A 22,353-nucleotide genomic window follows, 5' to 3' on the forward strand; every position below is an offset into this window, starting at 1 on the left:
GTTTTACTTTTTTAGCATTTTTCAATACCCATTCATGCTATAGATTGATTTTTTAATGAAAGTTTCTCTTCCTAGCAATAGAAATTCCAAGAGAACAAAGACTTTGTCTTCTTTCTTCACTACTATATTCCTAGTACTTAGAGGAATGCTGGCACATCACACGTGCTCAGTAATATTCTGTAGCATAGTGTTGGTTGAACAAAAATCTGTGCAATGATATTGTGCAATGATATCCCAAGTTAACAATGAGTAGCCATTCCTATCTCTGAGCCCCAGCAGGACAATGGAGATTCTAGGTTTGGCTCTGAGAACTGTGGTACTGGTAGAAAATTTTAAAGTCATCCCATTTATCTGCCATTGTCACTTATTCCTTCTATTAGAATCAGTTGTATCTCTGGAAGAACTGAATGGGAAAAAGCCAAAAATCAGGATCTCTGAAACTTAATTCTTTTTTTTCCAGGTAATATATTTTTATTAGTTTCCTAAGGATGCTTAGGAAACAAATAAGCACAAACTGGGTGACTGAAAACAATAAAAAGTTATTGTCTCACAGTTCTGGAGGTGAGCAGTGAAACATCAAGGTGTTAGCATGGTCATCGTCCCTCTGAATCTTGTAAGGGAAAATCCTACTTGCCTCTTCCTGGTGGTCGCTGGTAGTTTGCTGGCAATTCTTGGTGTTCCTTGGCTTGAGGCTGCATTACTTCCATCTCAGCCTTCACTGTCACCTGGCGTTCTCCCTGTGTGCCTCTGTCTTCACAAGAAACAACATGCCATTCCTGTTTGTGGACACCAAAATAAGTTTGATCACTTCGCTTGGGCTAATGCATAGTATAACCTACAATTTTACAAAACTGATCTGCGTCCTTTGATAACGGGAAATTGCTGAACTATTGGTACTTTGCAAGAAACCTACTGCACTACTAAGATATAGTATAAACTACTGTGTTATTGCACATCTACTGCTGTTATCCTATTGGTATTAATTTCCAAAATGTCATTTATCTCTCAAGTTTTGCATTTGCATGGTTAGTAAAGATTGGTTATCTGCTTTGTTCTCTACTTCTTGCACTGCTCCCTGACCTTCTGATTCCACTAATCTGAATTCACAATTATTATTTTCTTTATATATTATTTTCAAGACTTTATTTCCTTTCTATTAAACATCTGGTTTCAGATCCTGTCCTCTCCAACCTCTTCCCATTCTACCCTAATCCATAAGGAAGTCAGCATATCTCAGCCACACATTATAAGCCCCCATTATTTTCATGGTCCTATTTCTTCTATTTCCTGGTCTTGGCTACACCTATGGGGACCCATACCACATACTATGTTTTCATTAGAGATTGTTCTTTTACATTTTTTCTTCTTTGACTCTTATTTCTTAATGTGCTGTCTACCCTCTTTTGCTCTCAGTTCTCAATATTTTCCCCGGCTTTCTCCATGAAAGAATTGTTAAATTTGCATTGTGGATTTCTCCAGAAAATTAATAGTTTTTAGGGCTATGGCTTTAATCAGTCTGTGGCAGAAAGATAAAACACATGCACTTTACTGACAAAATGTCAGGATTTGAAAATTTGGTCTGCTATTTTGGATAACTTAACTATTTGAAACCCCAGTTTATTCATCTAGAAAATGAATACTCTGGAGTAATTTTATACCTGTTATGGGTTGAATTGTGTCACTCACAAAGATAAATTCTAACTGCCAATACCTCAGAAAGTGATCTTTTTTGTAAATAGTGTCATTACAGATGTAATTAGTTAAGATGAAGGCATAATGGAGTCGGGGGATCCCTAATCCAATATGACTGGTGTCCCAGTAAGAAGAGGAAGCTTAATTCTTCAAGCATCATTCCTCTGTGAGCTCCCCAAGGAACCTATATGCTTATTGAACGAAGCCTCCACCTCCTTGTCTCTGTGGGCGAGGGCCATGCCATCCCCCACTAGTTCTTCCCTCCACCATCTGCATGTGTTTAAAGCTCCTTAATGCAAGAATCTTTTCAATTCTTTGTATTTCCAAGACAATGTCAGATACACATTAACTGGTCATTATATTTTTCTCGTATAACTGATTGCCTGAAATCAAATTTTTGTCTGCCTGATCTACATTTGATTGGAATCCCATCTGCTTGTTCAGTGGCCTTCTCCCAATACCAAATATCCATAATCTTTTAAGCACTGTCAGAGAGAGAATTCACGCCGGTATCTCTCTGCCTTTTCAAAACCCTTGTTTAGGAAGCTAACTGAAAGATAGTAATGTAACAATAGTAACAATAAAAATCTGCTGAAGACTTGCTATGTTCCAGGCACTGAATTAAATATCTTGTATGCAATATCTCATGATGACCCCCCCCCCCATTTTTACCTCTTACAGGAGCAAGAGGTAAGAGCTGTTACTTACCTAAGGTCACACCAATAGGATTTAAAGCGGACAGTATCATGCAAACAACATCTGATGAGATGCTGTGTGGCAAGAGAAGAGAGAGAACACTCAGTAGTGGTTCAGAGTATCAGAGAAGACTCATGAAAATGTTAACTTTGAACTGGGCTTCAATGGTTCCCAGAATACGCCCACTATCCCTTGCCTGCTGTCTGCTCTCCCTGGTGTGCCCCTCCCTCCAAGCTCACCTTAACTCCTAAACCCTATATCCTTGACTTTCTACAGAGCAAATCTATTCCCTGCTAGATGAGCCTCTGTGTCTTTTTTTATGTCTATATATATCTTACGTGTACATATGTGTACATATATTTTATGTGTAATTAATGTGTATGTAAATTTCTGCACATCCTCTAAGCCAGACGGTGACCTTCTTGAGAACACGAACATGATCTTTCAACTGCATGCCATAACAAACATGTAGTATAGTCCCTTTGTATGTAATAGATGCCCAATCAGTGATTATTGGATTAGTAAAATAATAAAATAAAAACTCTACTTTTAGTTGAGTGCTTAGCATAGACCAAGCAAAATGGTAAATGCTTTGCATATATCATCTCATTTAATATTCATTGCCTCCCCATCTTACAGATAAAGAACTAACATGGAGAGAAATTAACTAGCTTGCCCAAAAGAAACAGTAAAAAGCAAATCTTTTGGACAGGTGAAAAGCAAAATTAGCAAACTATTCCAAAATGTGTTTCTATGCCAAAAAGCCTTTAGAATTAATTATTTGTGCTCAGAAGTCTCTCCACCCATTTCCTACCCACACTGAACTCTCAGGGTGAATCTTCTCTGCTGTTCTGTCCTTCCCCGCTTCTTTATCAAAGCCCAAATTATGTAGCTTCAATTTTCTGCCTCTTTTTAGCATCCCAGAGGTCTTTTTAGTGCCTTCATCCCCAGGGAATTTTTATTCTCAGCTAGGGCCCTAATAACAGGATAAATACTTTAGTTCTTTTGCTCTCCACACTCTAAACCCTGCAGCGGCTGAGAGTCCACTACCACCCCTGGCCCCAGATCTGGTAAGTCTGTCTGTGTATTCAGCCCACTAGGTACAGTATGATCAGACCAAAGACCTGAAGGCCACTATGATAATTAATTTCCTCATTGAGGTGGTCTCTACTACAGATAAAAGGAACTTACAAATGAATCACAATTTTGATCATTGCTATGTGCTATGTAGTGCTATTGCTCTTCAGATAAGTGTCTCCCATCATAATTCCTCACAGTAGGCTCTAAAGTAGGACTCGTCCTCTCTGGGTCACATACAAGGAAGCAGGTTAAGAGAGGTTAGGTGACGTCACTGAGATCGCACAGCTGGTGAGTTAGCAGAGCTGGGATTTTAATCAGGCTGCCCTTAATGTTTCACTAACAGATGTTGAGTTCTTGGCAGGTAGCTTCCAGATGCTCATGAGCATCTCCTTTGATAAAGAACATCCTTTCCTCATGAGACAGTCTTGTTCCTAGTACTTGAGCACGTATTCTTATATATTTTAAGTAAGGCCTTTCTTATACCAAATTCTAAGGTACTTTAGAACAAAGAGAAGTGAGGAGCATAAAAATAGAGTTATTCTGGGTGAGTCATCTGGAAGAGGCTGGGAGTCTCTCCTTGCCTGACCTCCAGAGGCAGATAAATTAGAAGTAAATAACAGTAGGGTATAGCAGAAAGAGGTTCAGGCAAAGAGAAGAAAGCTGTAAGAGTCTCTAGCTGTACTCCTTTTCCATAAAGACGGTTCTGGAGCCATGCCCATCACCTCCCAGCACAGAGATCATTGAATCAGACATAAGTGGCAAGGGCTCATTTGAATGCTGGTGATAGTAACCCACCTCATGCCTTGCATCATTTCACAATGCCCTACAGACTTCTCCTGGACATTTTTCATGAGATCTAACTCAAATATTAGTGAGAGGTCCAAGAAGTAAGAACCACAAGGCCTAACTGTCCTAACTACTAACTACTAACCAAAACAGTCACATCCCATTACATTAGAAACCAATGTGAGAAAGGTACTTGGTTCTCTCTCACTCTCTTTCCTACTCTCTTCTAGGTCTACTTCTTGTTCTCAACTTTCTTAACTCTTCATCCTCATCTCCTCTCCATCTAATGTCCCTTTCCTAACTTTTTAAATTTAATCTTCCCTCTTTCTCAAATTCTCAATCACTGGCTGGCTAATAGATAAGTGAAAAATGAGAAGGTGCATGCAAGTGAGGGAAGATCAGGGCATACAGGGAGTGTGTGTAATGGACAAAGATGGAGTAGAAATGTGTAGAAGCTCACTTCTGTCATTTGACCACAGTTAGTCTCCACATTTGCTTACAGTGAATGATTCTGTGTTCCCAATTGTGCTTTTCTATTCCTAATCAACCCATGTTCTGAACCTCATCTATGAGTAACCATGGTATTAATAGCTTGAAAAATTAATAGCTTGAAAAATCTAAGATCTCCCAACTTTCTCTTCTCTACCCCTCAGTTCTGATCTTCCCATCTTGAAAAGTAATCCTTTGAATCTTCTCTCCAATCTACCTGAGCGTTGATCACTACATTACTCTTGTATTGTTACACAGGCAGATGATTCAGAAGAAGATAACAGATTATAGGCAGAAGAACATTCACAGGCACAGAGGAGAAAGCTGTAAGAGTCTATTGCCTCTCACCTTCACCATGAAGAGGATTCTACAGCCATGACATCATTGAATCAGACACAAGTAAAAAGGCCTCCCTGGGAACCTGCTAATGATAATTTCACCTCCTGCCTTGCGTCATTTCCCAATGATCTTCAATATTCTCACCCCAGATGTTTTTCATGAGGTTTAACTAAAATATTTCATGCTATCATTTCAGTTTCAACCACAGCATAAGAATGAATCCCAATATCTTCATCTCCCATGGCTTCCTAGGGCTCAGAGCAAAGAAGTGAGGCGTTTTTACCCACCCGACCTCGACTTAGCAATTCACAAACCGCAGCCATCAGAACCCAAACTCCTTCCTGCTCATGGGAATTCCTGGCCTGGAGGCATCCCACTTTTGGATCGCATTTCCCTTCTGCTCCATGTATGCCCTGGCAGTGCTCGGCAACATGGCAGTGCTCCTGGTGGTGCGTTCAGAGTCTGCACTGCACCAGCCCATGTACCTGTTCCTATGCATGCTGTCCATCATTGACCTCGTGCTTTGTACTTCTATTGTACCCAAGCTCCTTGCACTCTTTTGGACAAATGCTACTGAGATTGCCTTTGAAGCCTGTGCTGCTCAGATGTTTTTTATCCATGGCTTCTCAGCTGTAGAATCTGGTGTCCTGCTAGCAATGGCCTTTAACCGCTACTTGGCCATCTGCTGACCACTGCACTATGGGTCATTGCTGCCCCCAGAGGCTGTGGGCAAGCTGGGGGCTGCAGCTGTGTTTCGTGGCTTGGGGCTCATGACACCTCTCACCTGCTTACTGGCAAGGCTGAGGTACTGTAACCGAGTAGTGGCCCACTCCTACTGTGAGCACATGGCTGTGGTGAAGCTACCTTGTGGGGGCACACAGCCAAACAACATCTATGGCATCACAACTGCCACACTGGTGGTGGGGACTGACTCCATCTGCATCGCTGTCTCCTATGCACTCATCCTCCGGGCTGTGTTAGGCCTCTATTCTAAGGAGGCAAGGATTAAGACTTTTGGCACCTGTGGCTCCCACCTGGGCGTCATCCTTCTCTTCTATACACCAGGACTGTTCTCATTCTACACGCAGCGCTTTGGCCAGCATGTGCCTCAGCACATTCACATCCTCCTGGCTGATCTCTACCTTGTTGTGCCACCCATGCTCAACCCCATCATCTATGGCATGAAGACCAAGCAGATCCGGGATGGGGCCCTCCGACAGTTGACGCAGGGCTCTGCTCAGTCATGAAATCTTCAACCCCACCCTTGAACCCTATTCTATTCCCTTAGCCCTTAGGAAAAGTTTAAGAGACCAGTGGTTCCCAGCACAGTGAGGAGAAAAACCCGCACTCAATGGTATCCTTACTTTGATAAGGAGGTATAGCACAAATCGGATGGGGCAAGAACAATCAGGTATTTCCCACTTGCAATGTAGATCCTGTTACAAAGATCAGGGAGCCCTTTCTAATGGGAAACATGGTTACCAAGCTGATGATAGTCTCTCAGGGAATCCCCCTCTGCTGTTCTGACCTGGCTCCTATCTTCCAGGAGATCCTGATAAAATGAGAAAGCTTTGACTACTGGTCTAACAAGGAGAAATAACTCTCATCCATAGTCAGGTGTTTCTACTCTAATAGAGATACATGGATACTTCCCTCAGTGAGTGGTAAGTCTTTTGGTAGAAACACACATGGGGAGGGAGGAAAGAGAGAATATTAGAAAGGCAGAGAGAAGGTTGGAGGACATACTCAAGAGGACATGACTACTGGTTGATCCTCAAGCTGAATGAGGGCAATCGAAGGTCCTCACCTCCTCCCCTGTCCTTGGAATGTATACTCTGCCTACCATTCCCATAGTGGGAGCTGTTTCAAGAACATGCTCTCTCAAGGTTAAGGCATTGTTGAGACCATCTGAACTAAATACATGGTAAGATCTGTTAAGAACTTAAGATGTTAAGAACCGAACCTAGTTAAGATCATCTCTATGAATTTTTAAGATTCTGGTGGGCCAGTGTGGAGATCAACTCATCTTGCAGCTGCCCAAGACAAGCCCGATATGTAAGTTCCCTTACTTATTAAACCTGCCACCTACCAATCTAAAGTGGTCTGCCTCTGTCTTAGGTCTCTCTCTGTCTTCCATATACAAGGACCAGTTTGTAAACTAACATAGATGAAATCAGAGCACTTAGCAATGGGTCATAGGGACAGCAATAAATAATCATGGGAAAACTGTGTCTGTTGTACAGAGCTGTAATGTCAATCTAGGAAGGTTCTCTGGAAGATGAGAGCTTTGATCTTTTTGCTGAACATGCACTATGGACCAAAAATATTGCTAAAATCTAAGGGTATGGACTTGATTAGGTTAAAAATCCTTCTTTCATGGTGACTCCTCACTGTTAGAGGAGACCTACATATAGGGTAAGCACAAGGACCATAGGTATTGAGAAAGAACACCTAACTTTCTCAGAAAAAATGAGGTCCCAGGGCCTATCTCATCTCACCCTACCTCTGTACGGTTATGAAAGACTGCTCTCTCAGAAGCCTTTGACCATGCCTGGGTGTAAGGTGTGGGAATAAAGTCTCAGGCTAGATGACATCAAGTCTGACATCCTTAGTCTTTCCTTCCCCAGCCTGGGAATGGCCAAGTGGAGCTGCCACTAAGCCTCAAACATCCAGGGAAGAGACCAGGCACCTTCTTTGGAGAGAAAACAGAAGGCATCCAATTTGACCTCCTGAGCAGGTTTATAAAAATGAAAGTGATGGCTGCAAGTAGAAGGCCTGTTAGATTCCAGGGTTCTCAGGGACTCTGGTTCTGACATCTCTGCTCAGAATCTGCAGGCAGATTGATAGGTATTTGGCTCTGAGTAAAGCATTTTAATAAGCTAAAAAAGAGCTTACACAAGAGAAGGTTTCAGTAGGCTCAGGATGACTTAAGCCACCAGAATTTCATCTAGTATTAATGGGTCGATTAGCTTTTAACATGGTAGTGCACCAAGAGGATGTGTATTGTTTTATTGTAGTCTCATAACCATTTGATGAGGAGCTTATAATTAACTACTCCCACTTTACAAAACCAGAGGCAGAAGACTAGGGAGGTAGCAACTTGTCCAAGAAAGAAAGTAAATGTCAGCCATTCAAACTCAGATCTTTCTAATTCTAAATTCTGTACTTTTAATTCTTTACCAGGTGAGTTCCTATAAATCTAGACCGTAGGCCCAAGAATCTAATAAATTTTAATCTGGGAAGGAGGGGATAATTCTTTTCCCAACATCACTGACATTTCTGAGAACATGCAACATGAAAACACTATTCTAAGAGCTGGAAATATAATGGTGATTCAGGAAGATAAATTCCTGGTGACAAGTCAAATATGAAACCTCAGAAAAATCCTCTCATGTACCCTCTGTGACTCCCATGTTACCATCATAATTCTTTTTTCACTCCAGGGTTCAGCACACATGAAATTAGTAGCTTTCATTTGCCCACAGACAACCCAGATTGCCAGGAAATCAGAGAACTCATATTGGCCAATAAATTCTAATTCCCAGGATGTTTAATTTGAACTATAGAGAAAGTCAACAGAAACAGCTACATCCTATTTGAGACTACGTTGGTTATGGTTGGATTTATTTTCCCCAAACCATTTTTGAATGAGATATAATTTACCTTAAATAAATACATATATTAAGTGTATACTTTGATCTCTATCAAATGTATATATCCATATAACCACCATCTTAATCAAGATACAGATTATTTCATAATCCCAGAAAGTTCCCTTGTGTTTCTTCCAGGCAATACCTTTGCTCCCTACTTTTTTCTTTCTTATATATCCAAATTTCTATGTAGTGTTTCTCTTCAGCATTCTTGTAGTGTAGATTTGTTAACAAAATAATTCTCTCACTTTTTCATGCAAATGACCTTATTTCAATTTTACTTTTGATAAAAATTTTGGCTAGCTATAGTATTCTAAATTGACAGGTTTATTTTTACTTTCAGCACTTTACATAAGTTCCTTTGTATTTTTTCCTTGTGTTTTTCCTTATGAAAGTCATCATTCTTATCTTTGTTTTCATATATGTATTTTTTAAACTGGCTTCTATTACATTTTTTTCTCTTTATCTCTGGTTTTCATCAGTTTGACTTTGTGTCTATGTAATTTGTCTTCATTTTGCTTGGGGCTTACTGACTTTCTTGAGTCAAAGGAGTGAAATGTTTTCAGTTTCTGGGCAAAATTCCCCCTAGAGGTTTGGACGTAGCTTTGGACAAAGCTCCACAAAAAACCTTAGCTCTTCTCTGAGCTGCATCTGAGAAATAGCCTTCTTGACTCTATGGTATAGAAAGAGTCATCCTTGTCTCCAAAGTTTCTGACATCTATCCTCACCTATTCCATTGCAGCTTATCAACTGCTTGTTAGCCCCATGGGCCTCAGACATTCAGATCTCCTAGTCCTCTCCTTTCCTGGGGATTTTGCCCCTTTGTCTTCTTTACTCATTTAACAATATATGTGGAGTACCTACTATATAATAGATGCTGTTCTTGGAGCTGGGGATACATCAGCAAAAAAAATAGTCCCCAAATCTCGGACCTCATGGAACTTACATCCTAGCACACCACCTGCATTGGAAATGAGTGGCTGAGTATTCCACCTTTACTATTGATGCTTGAGCACTACTCAGAAGTTATACTGAGGAGCTTTCCTGGGTTTGGCAGGGCCAAACTTTATCTCTAGCTCAAAGTAGAGACACACATGAAGAGAACCAAGAGAAAAAAATCACTCCCTGAGCTGTAAATAAATGCTAAATAAATTCAGAACATACAGTGTTGTCCTATGAATTTCCCACCACCCACTCCCCTTTCTATTTCTTGGTATATGAGCTGGTTAGCATTAAATTTAGGAGAAAAGAGCCAGTTTTAAGGTGAATATAGCTTACTTAGACATAATATTCTTATGTATACTAGGATTATAGTTCTTTTTTAGGCTTAGAAATAAAATAGTGGAGGAGTCCAGTGGAGAAAAGAAGAGAAGTACCTGCACAAATAGATATGCACACACATCCTCTCAGTGTGGTTCAGGCCTCTAGGTGAGGAGATGTTACAGTATATGTCAGTCTGAAGTAGTTCAGCTCTAATCCAATACAGCCATGAAAGGATTATCAAGGTGATACTTTGATATGCTTCCAATGGTCTCAGTCCCCAACAATTATAATTATAGAAGATGATAGTGCCCCAAAGGGCTCAACAGTTAGAACTGAATCATTCTAAAAACCTCAAAAATTAACTCTTCACAATTAATTCTCCTCCACCTCAAGATCCAGGTTGGCCCACAGGGGTCATGCTATCTTCTGCTATTCTAGGAAACATCAACCCTTTTCTGCTGGAAGCTCTTTAAGAGGCCCTGGCGGATCTGCTTAGACTTGATGCAGTAGACGATAGGGTTCATGAAGGGCGGGACCAAAAAGTGCATGTTGGCCATGAGCACTGCCAGAGCAGGGTAGCTGTGCTTCTCTACTCGGTGCAGCACAGACAGCCCCAGTTTTGGCAAATAAAAGATGAAAACAATGCAGAGGTGTGAGACACACGTGTTGAGTGCCTTGAGCCGTTCCCCAGGTGATGCAATGCCCAGCACAGTCCGTAGAATCAGGGCGTATGAGAGCATGATCAGGAAGGAGTCAAGGCCCAGTGAGAGGAGGATGGAAACCAGGCCTACCAAGCTGTTGATCTGGGTGTCTGAACAGGCCAGTCCCACGAGATCACAATGCAGGCAGTAGCAGTGGGAGAGTACACTGACCTGGGGAAAGAGCAGCTGCCGCAGGAGGATAGGTCCTGGGAGGTTGAGCAGGACAGCCCTCACCAGAATGGCAGCTCCCACTTTGGCAATAGCTGAGTGGGTCAGAATTGTGGCGTAGTGCAGAGGGTCCCGGATGGCAACAAAGCGATCAAAGGCCATGGCTAGCAGCACACCAGATTCCACGTAGGTGAAGGCATGGATGAAGAACATCTGTGCTGCACAGAGATCAAAGGGCAGCTCACGAGCACCCAGCCAGAAGAGCTGCACCATAGTTGGGAAGGTGGAGGCACAGAGGCACAGATCGGAGGACGCCAACATGGACAGGAAGATGTACATGGGTTCATGCAAGGCTGGATCTGTGCGGATCAGGAAGAGGATGATACTGTTACCCATGATGGAAACCACACAGATGAGGTTGATGGGGATGGAAACCCAATGATGAGAAGCTTCCAGGCCTGGAAAGCCAGTCAGGAGGAAGGTAGAATGTCCAGAAGAGCTGGTGTTACAGGAGAACATTCCAGGAGGGAGTTGTCCGTTCTACGAGTAAGAGGCATTCATTCATTTGATCATCATTTATAAAGACCCTAAGTCTTTATAAAGGAAGAGAGCCCCATAACCCTTTCTTGGGCCCTGAAAGAAACCTTATTCCCCTGAGGGGAATTCGCCTTCATTTCCCATTCTTCTTCATTTCCTGGTTAATTTAATCTTTTTGAATAAATAGTATTGAATAAATTTTATGAGTTAATCTCTGCTTATTACTTTAGCCTCTCAGTATCAGTCTTCTCTTGGGCCTAAACAACCTCCTTTTTCCACTTAAGCTACACCCAAAGCCCATCTTCAGAGTGTATTCTCAGACAAAATAATGAAAAAAGGAGAATAACTTTTGTTGAAATTTAGGATTATATTAGGAACAAGCAGTATAGACTCCATTTCTATTTATTCTTAGAGGCAGGTTTTCCACAGTTTGACATACATGTTAGCAAATACACCAGAAAGGACACATTAAAACAAATGATGTATTTTCAAAACTATCCTCTAAAGAGGCTGATTGGGTTTGCCTTTGGTATTATTACGCGACTAACATGTTCTTTTTTTTTAATGTGTATATATACATATATATGTATGTATGTATTATTAAAGTTTATTGGGGTGACAATTGTTAGTAAAGTTACACAGGTTTCAAATGTACAATTCTGTAATAAAGCATCTATATATCCCATTGTATGCTCACCAGCCAGAGTCAGTTCTCCTTCCATCACCATATATTTGATCCCATTTTCCCTCCTCTACCCCCCTTATCCCCTTACCCTCTGGTAATCACTAAACTACTGTCTATGTCTATGAGTTTTTGTTTCTGTATTTGTTTTATTCCTTTGTTGCTTTCAGTTTTATATCCCACATATCAGTGAAATCATATGATTCTTGACTTTTTCTAACTTATTTCACTTAATATAATAATCTCAAGATCCACCCATGTTGTCGCAATGGTATGATTTCATCTTTTCTTTATTTTTCTGGAAATACCTTTGGGCCCCAAAGGTTCTTTTCAATATGTTCAATGGTACAAATTTCTCTCCTGTGAAGATTGGTTGGCTTAGAACAGGGGTGTCAAAACTTCAGCCCGCGGGTCAACTGCGATCTGCAATCCATTGTTAATTGGCCCACAGCAAATTCCAAAAATATATTTAGTTTACTTAAATAAACCAGGTGAGGCAATACGTACTTCACCTCGAGTGAGTGGCCCGGCTGTTTTGTATTTTACCGCATATGGCCCTTGGTAAAAAACATTGAAAAAAGTTTAGAAACCCCTGGCTTAGAAGAAGTATTCAAGAGTTCTTCAAAGCTAAGTCTGGTAAACAAGATGAGAACTCAGGTGCATTCATTTTTGTTAGATTCTTTCTTCCCCAACAACCCCACCTCCACCTCAGTCTCCTTGAAGTTTGCACGTTTTCTTCTGACTCTGCCTTTGAGAAGTCCTATGGACATAGACTCAAATTGAAGGCATTTTCCTCTTAAATATCTCTTTTTTGTCCCTTTTACCATAAAAGCTGTTATGACCGCCCCAGGTACTTTGAAGTTCTCAGTTGTAGACAGAAGGGTGAGGCTGACAGTACTTGAGGGGCACCGCCTGAAGAGTCAGGCCGAGAAGCATGAGCTCAGAACCCCACGGTTAATAATGTTAAGCAAGGAGCCCAGAGTGTAGTGTGTAAGCTCATTCATTCCCACAAAGTCACATTACACATTTAGGCTCCATAGTCTCCGCAGCTTCCGTCCTCAGCAACAGGACTGCATCACCATTTGTCTACTAAGTAGCTTGCCATAGCTTTGCACTATAGACTGTCCTGCAGAACCACAATTTGTAATTTCTCTACCCTCCCCCTAAAGCTCACCCTGCAGTACCTGTCAGGCCTTCCTCCCTTTCCCGTTATCCATGAAATCTCCAGGAAACACACACACACACACACACACACGCACACACATACACACAGTATATCTTTCACTCTGTAACATATTCCCCAAATCAACTATATTTGAAATACCTCCTCCTTTCAGATCCCAGTGAAACTAATCTAGCCAAATATCACCATCATTTGTCTAGATGTTATAATAGCCTCCTACCTACTTTCTTCAGTCTTTCTGTATTCTGATTTACTGTCCAAACTTCCATTAGACTCATGATCAAAAGACTTAAGAAAAAGCAAGTGTGGAAATTTAAATGAGTACATGCATAGGGAGGAAACATGGTGATCAGATTTGTTTTAGGGAGATGTCTCCTTTCATAACTTTGTTTATTGGTGATCACTAGTCCCTGATGCTGCAGAATTGGGTCTAAGCAAGATCTTTATACCAGGTCCAGAAAGGGAAGGACCTTGTCCATCCACCAGCTGTAACCAATTCAGTTGGTTACACCTCTCCCCTAAACATTATGAACACTACTCATAAGACATCTTTCTCCTCAACAAATTTACCATAGTTGATAATTCTTCAAATATCTTTTTTTGTTGAAATTTAAAATACACATAGAAAAGCCTACATATTCTAAGTATAAAGCTTAATGAATTTCCTCAAAGTGAACACACACAAGTAATCACCCAGATCAACAAACAGAATACTGTCAGCCCCTCAGGAACCCCCTATTACCCTTTGCAGTCATCCTCTCAATGGTAACCACCATCCTGACTTCTAATATAACAGATTCATTTTGCCTACTGGAATCATGCAGTATATACTCTTTCTATCTGCCTTCCTAGGTTCAACTTTGTGTCTAGGTTCAACTTTGTGTCATTCATTCCTTTGTTGAAGGGATGAATGTATGGTTTGATTTGTTTTACAAGTGCCATCTTTCTAAACTCACTTTGTTATGTGTAAAGCATTGTGCTAGGAAATGACATATAGCAAAGAAAACTCACACAGGCAGGAATACCCTAAAGGAACTGGAACTGTTTGTTCCAGAATGAATGTGTACAGTTCCACCCATCAGTTTCTGACGGTGATTATTAATGATAACAATAGTTATCATTTATTGACCATGTGCCAGACACTGCGTAAGGATGTTAGCTACACTCTTCACAATAAGGAGCTGAGTCTCAGACTGAATAACTGGCTGCAAGTCAAACATCTGGTCAGTGAACAATCCTGACCTCAGCTCAGCACTGATTCTCAAGGCCATGTGCTAGCAGACAGCTTATGAAACTTTTCCCAAACTGTCAAGCAAGACATGTATTATCTGATAGGCCAGGGCCCAAATGGAAAGACTGTTTTTCTTTGGATACAACTTAGTTCCAAAGAAAAATACACAAAATAGCAGCTTGGCGGCCCCCTGTGAGCAATGTTTTCACTGACTGTCATCCACATGGCATCATATTGTTTTGTACAAAGCTTCCGTGAAATGACAGCAAAGCAAAATGACAACCACATGCCACCTGAACAAAGGTCAGAGAACTCCTTTCTCCAGCACTTGGCAACTTGGACATTCCCTTTCTCCGTGATCCCTAGAGATTCCCTATATCACTGTGCTGGAGCTAAGTCCACCTTGAAATATCCTGTGGTGCCCTTTTTTGCCATGCCCCTTGCTTTTTGACTCTTCTCCAGGATCCTAAGCTTATTTTCTTACAAAATAAGAGCCCGAAATTAACAAATTTCTTTTATAAATGCTTTCTACACAATTGCTTACTCATTCCTCTAAGCCTGTGGGATATTTTTCCATTTTCTGATGAGGAAATTGGAGCTCAGAGAGGCCAAGTAACTTTCACAAGTTCATGAAGCTAGATGGTAGGTCCATCTGGCCTAAAGACAGAGGTTATTTGCTTAATTGCTTCATATAATAAGTGGTTCTGGCACTTTGTGGCTATTAGATCCTTTGCCCTCAAGATAATTTGAAGGCCGGTTTCTCTGTCCCATCCCTCTAATCCCATCTCCCTCTAAAGCAGATGCAGTCTTGAGACCAGAGTAAGTTTACCTACTAAAAGAAGAAGTCCTCAGATCAATCCAGCCAGGCTTCACCTTCCATCACTCACAACATTTTACCAACCTTTCCACACAAGTTGTGGCTCATCCTCCTGGTGCAATGGCCGAGTTACCTGCACCCAAGACTCAAGAAAGCCGCAGTGTCTGATACAAGGAAGGCTGCATCCTCCTCCTCCTGTTCTAATGCTGCGGGGGTTACAAGGAGTTTGCCAAAATGTTGTGTCCTTGTCGTGTAAAAAAAAGGACAATTATACTGACCGCACAGAGTGATGTGAACATGGGAAAGACTAGCACATAGTAGGCGTTTATGAAAACAATAGTTAGCAGAGACACCCTAGGATTTCATATCCATTATCCTATGAATCTCCCTCCTTCCAAAGCCTGTGAATGGCATCATCCCCTTTCTATAGATAAGGAAATAGAGCCTGAGAGGTGAGGAAACCTGTCAATGACCACGTTAAAACTAAGCACAAGAGACTGACTTCAAGCACAGTCTGTTTTACTCCAAAGCTAGTGCATCTGTCCATTCCTCAGCATTCTCATCTCTAAAATCTTTAAACGTGGTATTTGTCTCTTGAGATCATCATAAAGATTAAATGAGAATACATGCAAAGCACTTAGTACAGTGCCTAGCCCACAATAAGCACTTAATAAATATTAACTATTGTTATTTTTTGAGTATTTGCTGCTTCGTGAGGTGGGTATAATTATCGTTCCCATTGCACCTGGTAAAACTTAGGTACCAAGTGGATGAATAACTTACCTAAGATCGTGAAGTAAGAAAGTGGATAAGTCAGGGTTTAAATCTAAGCCGTCTGACTCCAGAGCCCACATTCTTCAGCACTGTGTTATGTTGCTTCTTTCTGCTAGCTATGAAGATTCTTATACTGTTAATGCTGAAAATTTTCATCCCAAAAGAAGATGAAATAGATTGCAGATTTATGTGATCTCCTCATTTACCACTCCTGCCTCCTCCCTGACTGCTCATATGCAGCAATCCTTGAACTTCCCCACAGAAAAGTTCTAAGATTATAAGCGGTCCATGTGCTTATTGAACATCCCTATGTTGCATATTGTGTGAGTTTAATTATAGACTCATGGCTTAAGAAGAACTTTTTCCTAAAAGAAGCTGTCTCCTGAGAGAGCAAAGGAGAAGCGTGATAAAACTGTATCTGGAAAGAAAAACAATGAGAGAGAGAAGCAGGGAGAGAAAGACAGCGGGACAGAGAGAATAAATGTAGAGCAGACTCTTCCAAGGATGAAGAAAAACATTAAACAACATTCTCTACCCCTCTACCATCTTACTCATTCAGGTTCCAGAAGACCATGAATAGTGCAAAGACTGTGTCTTTCTCTAAGCAGGGAATTCTATCCCCAAATTGTTCATGGCCAAACTATGAGCCACCAAAAGGAAAAGAACCAACTTAGAGAAGGTTGGAGACTCTTTTCCCACAAGATTTCTATGGCAACAGGGCATCAGTTTCCAGAACTCAAGGAGATGTAAGGCTTTAAGCCTCTGAATTTACCAGCTGAGTCCTGGGACTGAAGAAGCCCCAGGCCTGGGCCAAAGAGAGGTTACAGAAAAATAGGCTCTGACACTGCAGCCCCAGCCTAGCAAAGACTGTGAGGAGCTAGGGAAACAAGTTTTCCCCATGCTGTTATGCTTTAGCCAAGATTAGCTCTAATTCTGCTCTACTCAGAAGTAAGCTTAGCATACACATGTCTAGGCTGGACACCTGCCCCTGGGCAGTCACAAACTGTCCGCAGACTCCTTCTACCTCCAGGTGCTTTCTAACTGTGTGAAGCTTTAATTGTCTTCTAGGGATGAACAGCAGATGTGTGGAAAGGTTCAGTGCTGCCCAGGGGGTGGAAACATTGATGTAAGCAAGTGGTGCAAGGCCTCGGTGTTCAGTCTCTCCACTGACACTCTAGTTCCAGCACTCACCATAGTTCCAGAGCTTGTATCTCCTCTCAGCTATCCCTCTGTTTGTGAAAAGCATTTCTTGCTGTATCAATAAATACCAGTACTTTATAATCCTCCTGGTAGAGGTAGGAAAACAACCAGTCTGCTGGGAGCCGGGTGCAAATACAAGAGATTTTCATAGTTGACCTTCCTGAACTCCCTGGGTGCAGGGCCAGGCAGCTCTGGGACTTGGAAGGAAGCATCAGGCAGTACATCCTTATGATTTTTCATTGAGAGCACCAGAAGAATACTAAGGTGCCCCCTACTGAGCACCTGATCTTCCCAAAAAGACAGCCCCATGAATTGTCTGGTGACAGATGGAGGCAGGTGGGGACAAAGAGGCTGGTTAGAGACTGGGATACACTCTGTCCTTCTGGAGCAACAAAGGCAATGTGGAATTTCCATTTCTAGAGAGAATGAGCCTGAGCTCTTTCCAAATTCTGCCAAAGAGAAATTACACAGTGTAGCCGAAGAGGTGTGCGAGAGTGCTTTAGACACAGGGAGAGTGTCAGAGAGGAGAAAGAAGCGCTCTATCTAACTTTATGCCTGTACCTAGGGGATGAAGGTAGTTGAAAATAAACCTATAATGATGAAGCAATATTTCCTTCTCTTCCTCTCTCTCACTCTCTCTCTCTCCTGATATTACCCTTGGAGATTATCCATCAAGCATGGTGTACTAGAAAAGCTATGATCTATTTCTAGCTCTATCACTTATCAACTGTGTGATAATGAGCAAATTAATTCCTTTTATGCTTCACTTGTAAACTGGGAATAATGGTTATTTCATGGGATCATTGTTAGAATTATATTAGAGTAGGAATGCACTCAAAAAAGGACCTGGCACATCGTACAATCTCCATACATACTCCCTTTCCATTCCGACAGGAAATTGAGAACAGGCTTTAGTAATCTATGTGACTCCTCTACATTGCCCATCTGCACAGCACATTTCCACCACCACTCATACTCAGAGCTCATTTTTTAAATTAGCTTTTTATTTTCAGATAAATTTAGATTTACATAAAATTTATAAAGATAGTATAGTTTTTGTATATATGTTAACATCTTACATAAACATGGTACATTTGTCAAAACTAAGGAATTATTAGTGATACATTACTATTAACTCAAGTCCAGATTTTATTTGTATTTCACTAGTTTTGCCACTAGTGTTTGTTTTCCATTCTAGGATCCAATGCAGGGTACCACATTGCAATTTGCAATTAGTCATCATATCCCCTTAGTGTCTTCTGGTCTATGACAGTTTCTCAGTTTTTTCTTGGTTTTCATGACTTTGAGAGTCCTTAAGCAAATTGTTCAGTTGTTTTGTAGAAGGTCAGAACTCTTAATTCACTAACTTCAGCATCCTCTCTTCCTTTCTCTCCAGTGTGGAAGGGAGAACAATGTAGAGGCAATAGGCTACACTGCAGAATGTCCTGACCCCTCTTTATTCCACTCCAGGTCCCAGTGTGTCCTGCAGATCAGAGAACAGGACATCTCAGATTCCATCTGCTTGAGGCTATTAGCAATTCCTGAGGTTTTCCAGGTGGTTCTTCCAACTAGGAGACTAATCTTTGTCCTCCATGAGCTGCACCCCAATATAAGCCTTCCCACACCTATCACATACCCCTTTTTTCATTCATTGAAATTTAGAAATTTTGCAGGTTCTATCATGTTTCAGGCTTTGAAGATAAAGAAATAATTTTTAACGGATTTCTAACTGTGTTTTGTTGAAATACTGACATCTCTTTGACGAAATAATTTTTTATCTTTTCTAGCACCTCATTTTGTATGTTTTCATTGCCTTAAAACTAATAAATTTGGCTGGTGCCAAGTTGTCTCTCAAATCTGGGATGGGTGAGAAAATGATAAATAAAAGTAGATGGGTAGAACCTAAGACCAATTCTATCTGCTCATGAGAGATTTTTTTCCCCATTCTACTCATTCTGAAATCTACATTATCTAGTAGTCTTTGAAGTGGTTAACAAAATTGGGGTTCCTTTATTCACTGTGCTTTACCTAGAGATTTAATCAGGCAACGATCCTATCCTCTAGTAGCTTATGCCTCTAAAAGAAAGTAAAGTGTGTGTAAAATCTAAATTGATACATGACTCTCTATTTTAGTCGACAACAGAGAAATAGGGAAGGCTTTGTATAAGAGGATGGTGTCTGAGTTGAGACTTTGAGAATAGATTGGCCTTAAATATATAGAAATAAAGGGCTTGCCAGGATTAAAGTTAAGATCATTGTACATGAAATAAAACAGAACGCAATTAAACTCCTATTATTAAACTAGATATTCTGGGCCCAGTATCTAGACTCTAAATGCATCAATATCCATTCTGTAAAATTGAGATGATAAATGATTAAGAATATCTGGAAAAATGTAAAAGTATATAAAATTGAGCTACTCGCTTGCATGTTTGCTCTCAAATATATTTATTTCCCGTCTTCATTGTCAGAGGTTAATCCCTGACTGCTGGGTTTCCCAGGCTCTGGTGATCTGGTTTCTAACTGGGTTTAGGCATTGCAAATATTGGAGGAAGATTAACCAGGTCATCCAGATAAAATTGGAGTAAGATTAAATTAGTGATCTTTATTCACCAGGCAAAGAGAGTAGAGGAGAGGAAGGAGAGGAGAGCACTCAGAGTTGGGGGAAAGGGAAGTGAGGCAAGAAAATATGTAGAACAATGAAATGCATTATCACACTGGATAATGATTCATGAGTTTCAAAATGACACAGCCATCAGCCTGTGGGCTTGCTAATGAGAAGAACTAAAAGGAGAAACTTCGCCTTGAAATTGTCCAGAGGAGAGAAAGGAGAGGATTTTATTTGTCCCACTCTCTCCATCTCCCATTTCTCATCCGTCAATGTTCACCTCATGGAAAACTAACTCCCTGTACTTTTTGCTTATGTCATTTGCCTATAATGGCTGTTCAGAAATCTGGATCGCACACCCTGCAGTGTGATGTTTCATCCAAATCTGACAGTATGAGTGTGGAGTGGTGTCCCAGCACTGATAGGGTACTGAGTAAGAGGATGAGAGAGAATCTGAGATGGTGCCAAGATTGGCGTCCTATACATTTCACCCTGAAAGACAAGGATAAAGGAAAATCTTCCCAGTGGACAGAATTTGAAGCAAGTGGTTCTATACTTTGCTTGAAAGAAAAGATGAATTGGTGTACATTACGTATATACCACCTTCACCGTGTCTGACAGGTTGGCCTGCAGGTCAGGAGCTGAAAAACAAGAAAACAGGATTGAAAGACTGGTAACAGAGTTATGGGTAGAAGTATACATGGAACTTCCAGGAAAGTATCCAGAGTGTGAAAATGTTTTTGTCCCATGTGAATACCCACTAGATAACATACAATGCAGAGAAAGTACCTCTAACCAGATAAATAAGATGATTCACCCAGTAGATGTTGCTGAGCCTCTGCCCCAGTCACCTGTTGTTTGGTTAGTGGGTTTATGTACAAGAATCCTTATTCATAGTGGTAAACAGATAAACCTTAGTGAGGGCAAATGCAAACTCAGGAAGAGCCTCTATCCCTGCTGCTGTGGGCACTTGGATATAAAAGGCCAACTCTGAGCCAGATTCTTCACTATTTCTAAGAGAATCAAGACAGTCTTCTAGTGCCATGTTAGTTACATTGAACGAAGAGCAATTTGTCCTCACAAATTAGGTAATATTCCAGAGACCAATTCATTTGCCCCCCCACACCCCCTAAATTGGTTCTGCCAGCACCACCATTTTTAAACTTACACCATCAGGATATCCCAGCAATATCACCTGCAACCAAGGAACTGATTTTACAATCAAAGAATTCTGATAATGGGGTTGCCCTGTGGAATGCACTGATCTTACAATGTACACCATCAGCCAGGAAACGGTCGACCAATAAAGCTATGGGATGTCCCTTTAAAGACTCAGGTATGGCACCAGTTTGGAAACCCCACCCTGTGAGATTATTAGGCGGTCTCATAAATTCTGGTACATGCTTAAAATCAGCAATTAATATATGGTGACTTTTTTTTCATATCTAGTATATATACACTCGTCACAGAATCAAGAGGAAAAGTGGAAGTGACCTCTGTTACCATCAAACTAGTAACTCATTTACAGAAAGTTTTCTTTCCATCCTGCAACATATGGCTCAGCCCTGTTTGGAGGGTCTTATAAATAAAAAGGAGAAACCCTTCCACCAGAGTAAGTAAATCTAATTCTAAGAAATGGGAATTTGCAACTACTCCTGGATCTTTGGGGATTCTTAAGCCACTGAAGAAATAGGAAGAGGATGGGGTTTCTATACTGGCTGGAATGAGTTATTTCTATTACCAAGGAGAACTGGGGTTGCTGGTATGTAATAGGGCCAAGAAAGACTATGCCGAAAACCAAAAATACACATTAGAGAGATTCCTAGATATCATTGTCCAATAGCAATGGCCAATGTGTTAAAAACAGGAACATTGAGAACACTGATCTTTCAAGAATGAAGGTGTGGGTCACCTCACCAGGAAAAGAACACTGAAGTGTTAAAGTACTGGCAGCGAGTGAGGGGACTTGAAATGAGTGGCAACATTATTCATATAGCCAATTACCAAAATGGGGACTGTTGCAGTTATGCATATTAAAATATCTGTGTGCATATTATTGAGCAATACCAAAGCAACCCTGGATAAATATTGATAAATATTAGGATAAATATTGATATCCTAATTTAATTAATAAATTGAAACTCAGAGAGGTAGTACATGCCTAGTAAACAGCAGGGTTGGTACTGAATCCTGTCCTATAGTGAGACCTCTGCTCTTTTCCACCTCTACCGACAGTAGCTTACTTAACTCTGTGCCTGCAGGAAACAACAAAGGGGCTGCAGTGGTGTGAAGCCCAGTCCTTTTCTGAGTGCAAGTTCACGTACAGGTCTCTTCTTCCTTTGATTTTTTTTTTTCATTCTGTTTTCACTTTGGTTGCATTAAGTAAATTATCTTAAAAACAGAACTGGAAATTTCAAAAAAGCATGAAGTGTGTTTACATTTCCTAAATCTATA

The 22,353-nt window shown here is 40.9% G+C and overlaps 1 protein-coding gene and 1 pseudogene across 2 annotated transcripts; one reads left to right on the forward strand and one right to left on the reverse strand.

Annotated features, from left to right (window-relative positions):
• Positions 1-589: 589 nt before the first annotated feature.
• LOC308503426 (olfactory receptor 52P1-like) lies at positions 590-6,329 on the forward strand (annotated as a pseudogene). The gene is made up of 3 exons: positions 590-613; positions 2,374-2,382; positions 5,385-6,329. The product of its transcript is annotated as an olfactory receptor 52P1-like (transcript).
• A 4,103-nt stretch (positions 6,330-10,432) lies between these two features.
• On the reverse strand, positions 10,433-11,386 carry LOC308503809 (olfactory receptor 51G2-like; the record flags this gene model as incomplete). The annotated part of the gene is made up of 1 exon (XM_081063474.1): positions 10,433-11,386. The coding sequence occupies one exon, from the start codon at positions 11,384-11,386 to the stop codon at positions 10,433-10,435; it is 954 nt and encodes a 317-aa protein (XP_080919600.1).
• Positions 11,387-22,353: the final 10,967 nt, after the last annotated feature.

This window comes from Rhinolophus hipposideros (genome assembly GCF_964194185.1).
Source record: "Rhinolophus hipposideros genome assembly, chromosome: 10".
Classification (NCBI taxonomy): Eukaryota; Metazoa; Chordata; class Mammalia; order Chiroptera; family Rhinolophidae; genus Rhinolophus; species Rhinolophus hipposideros.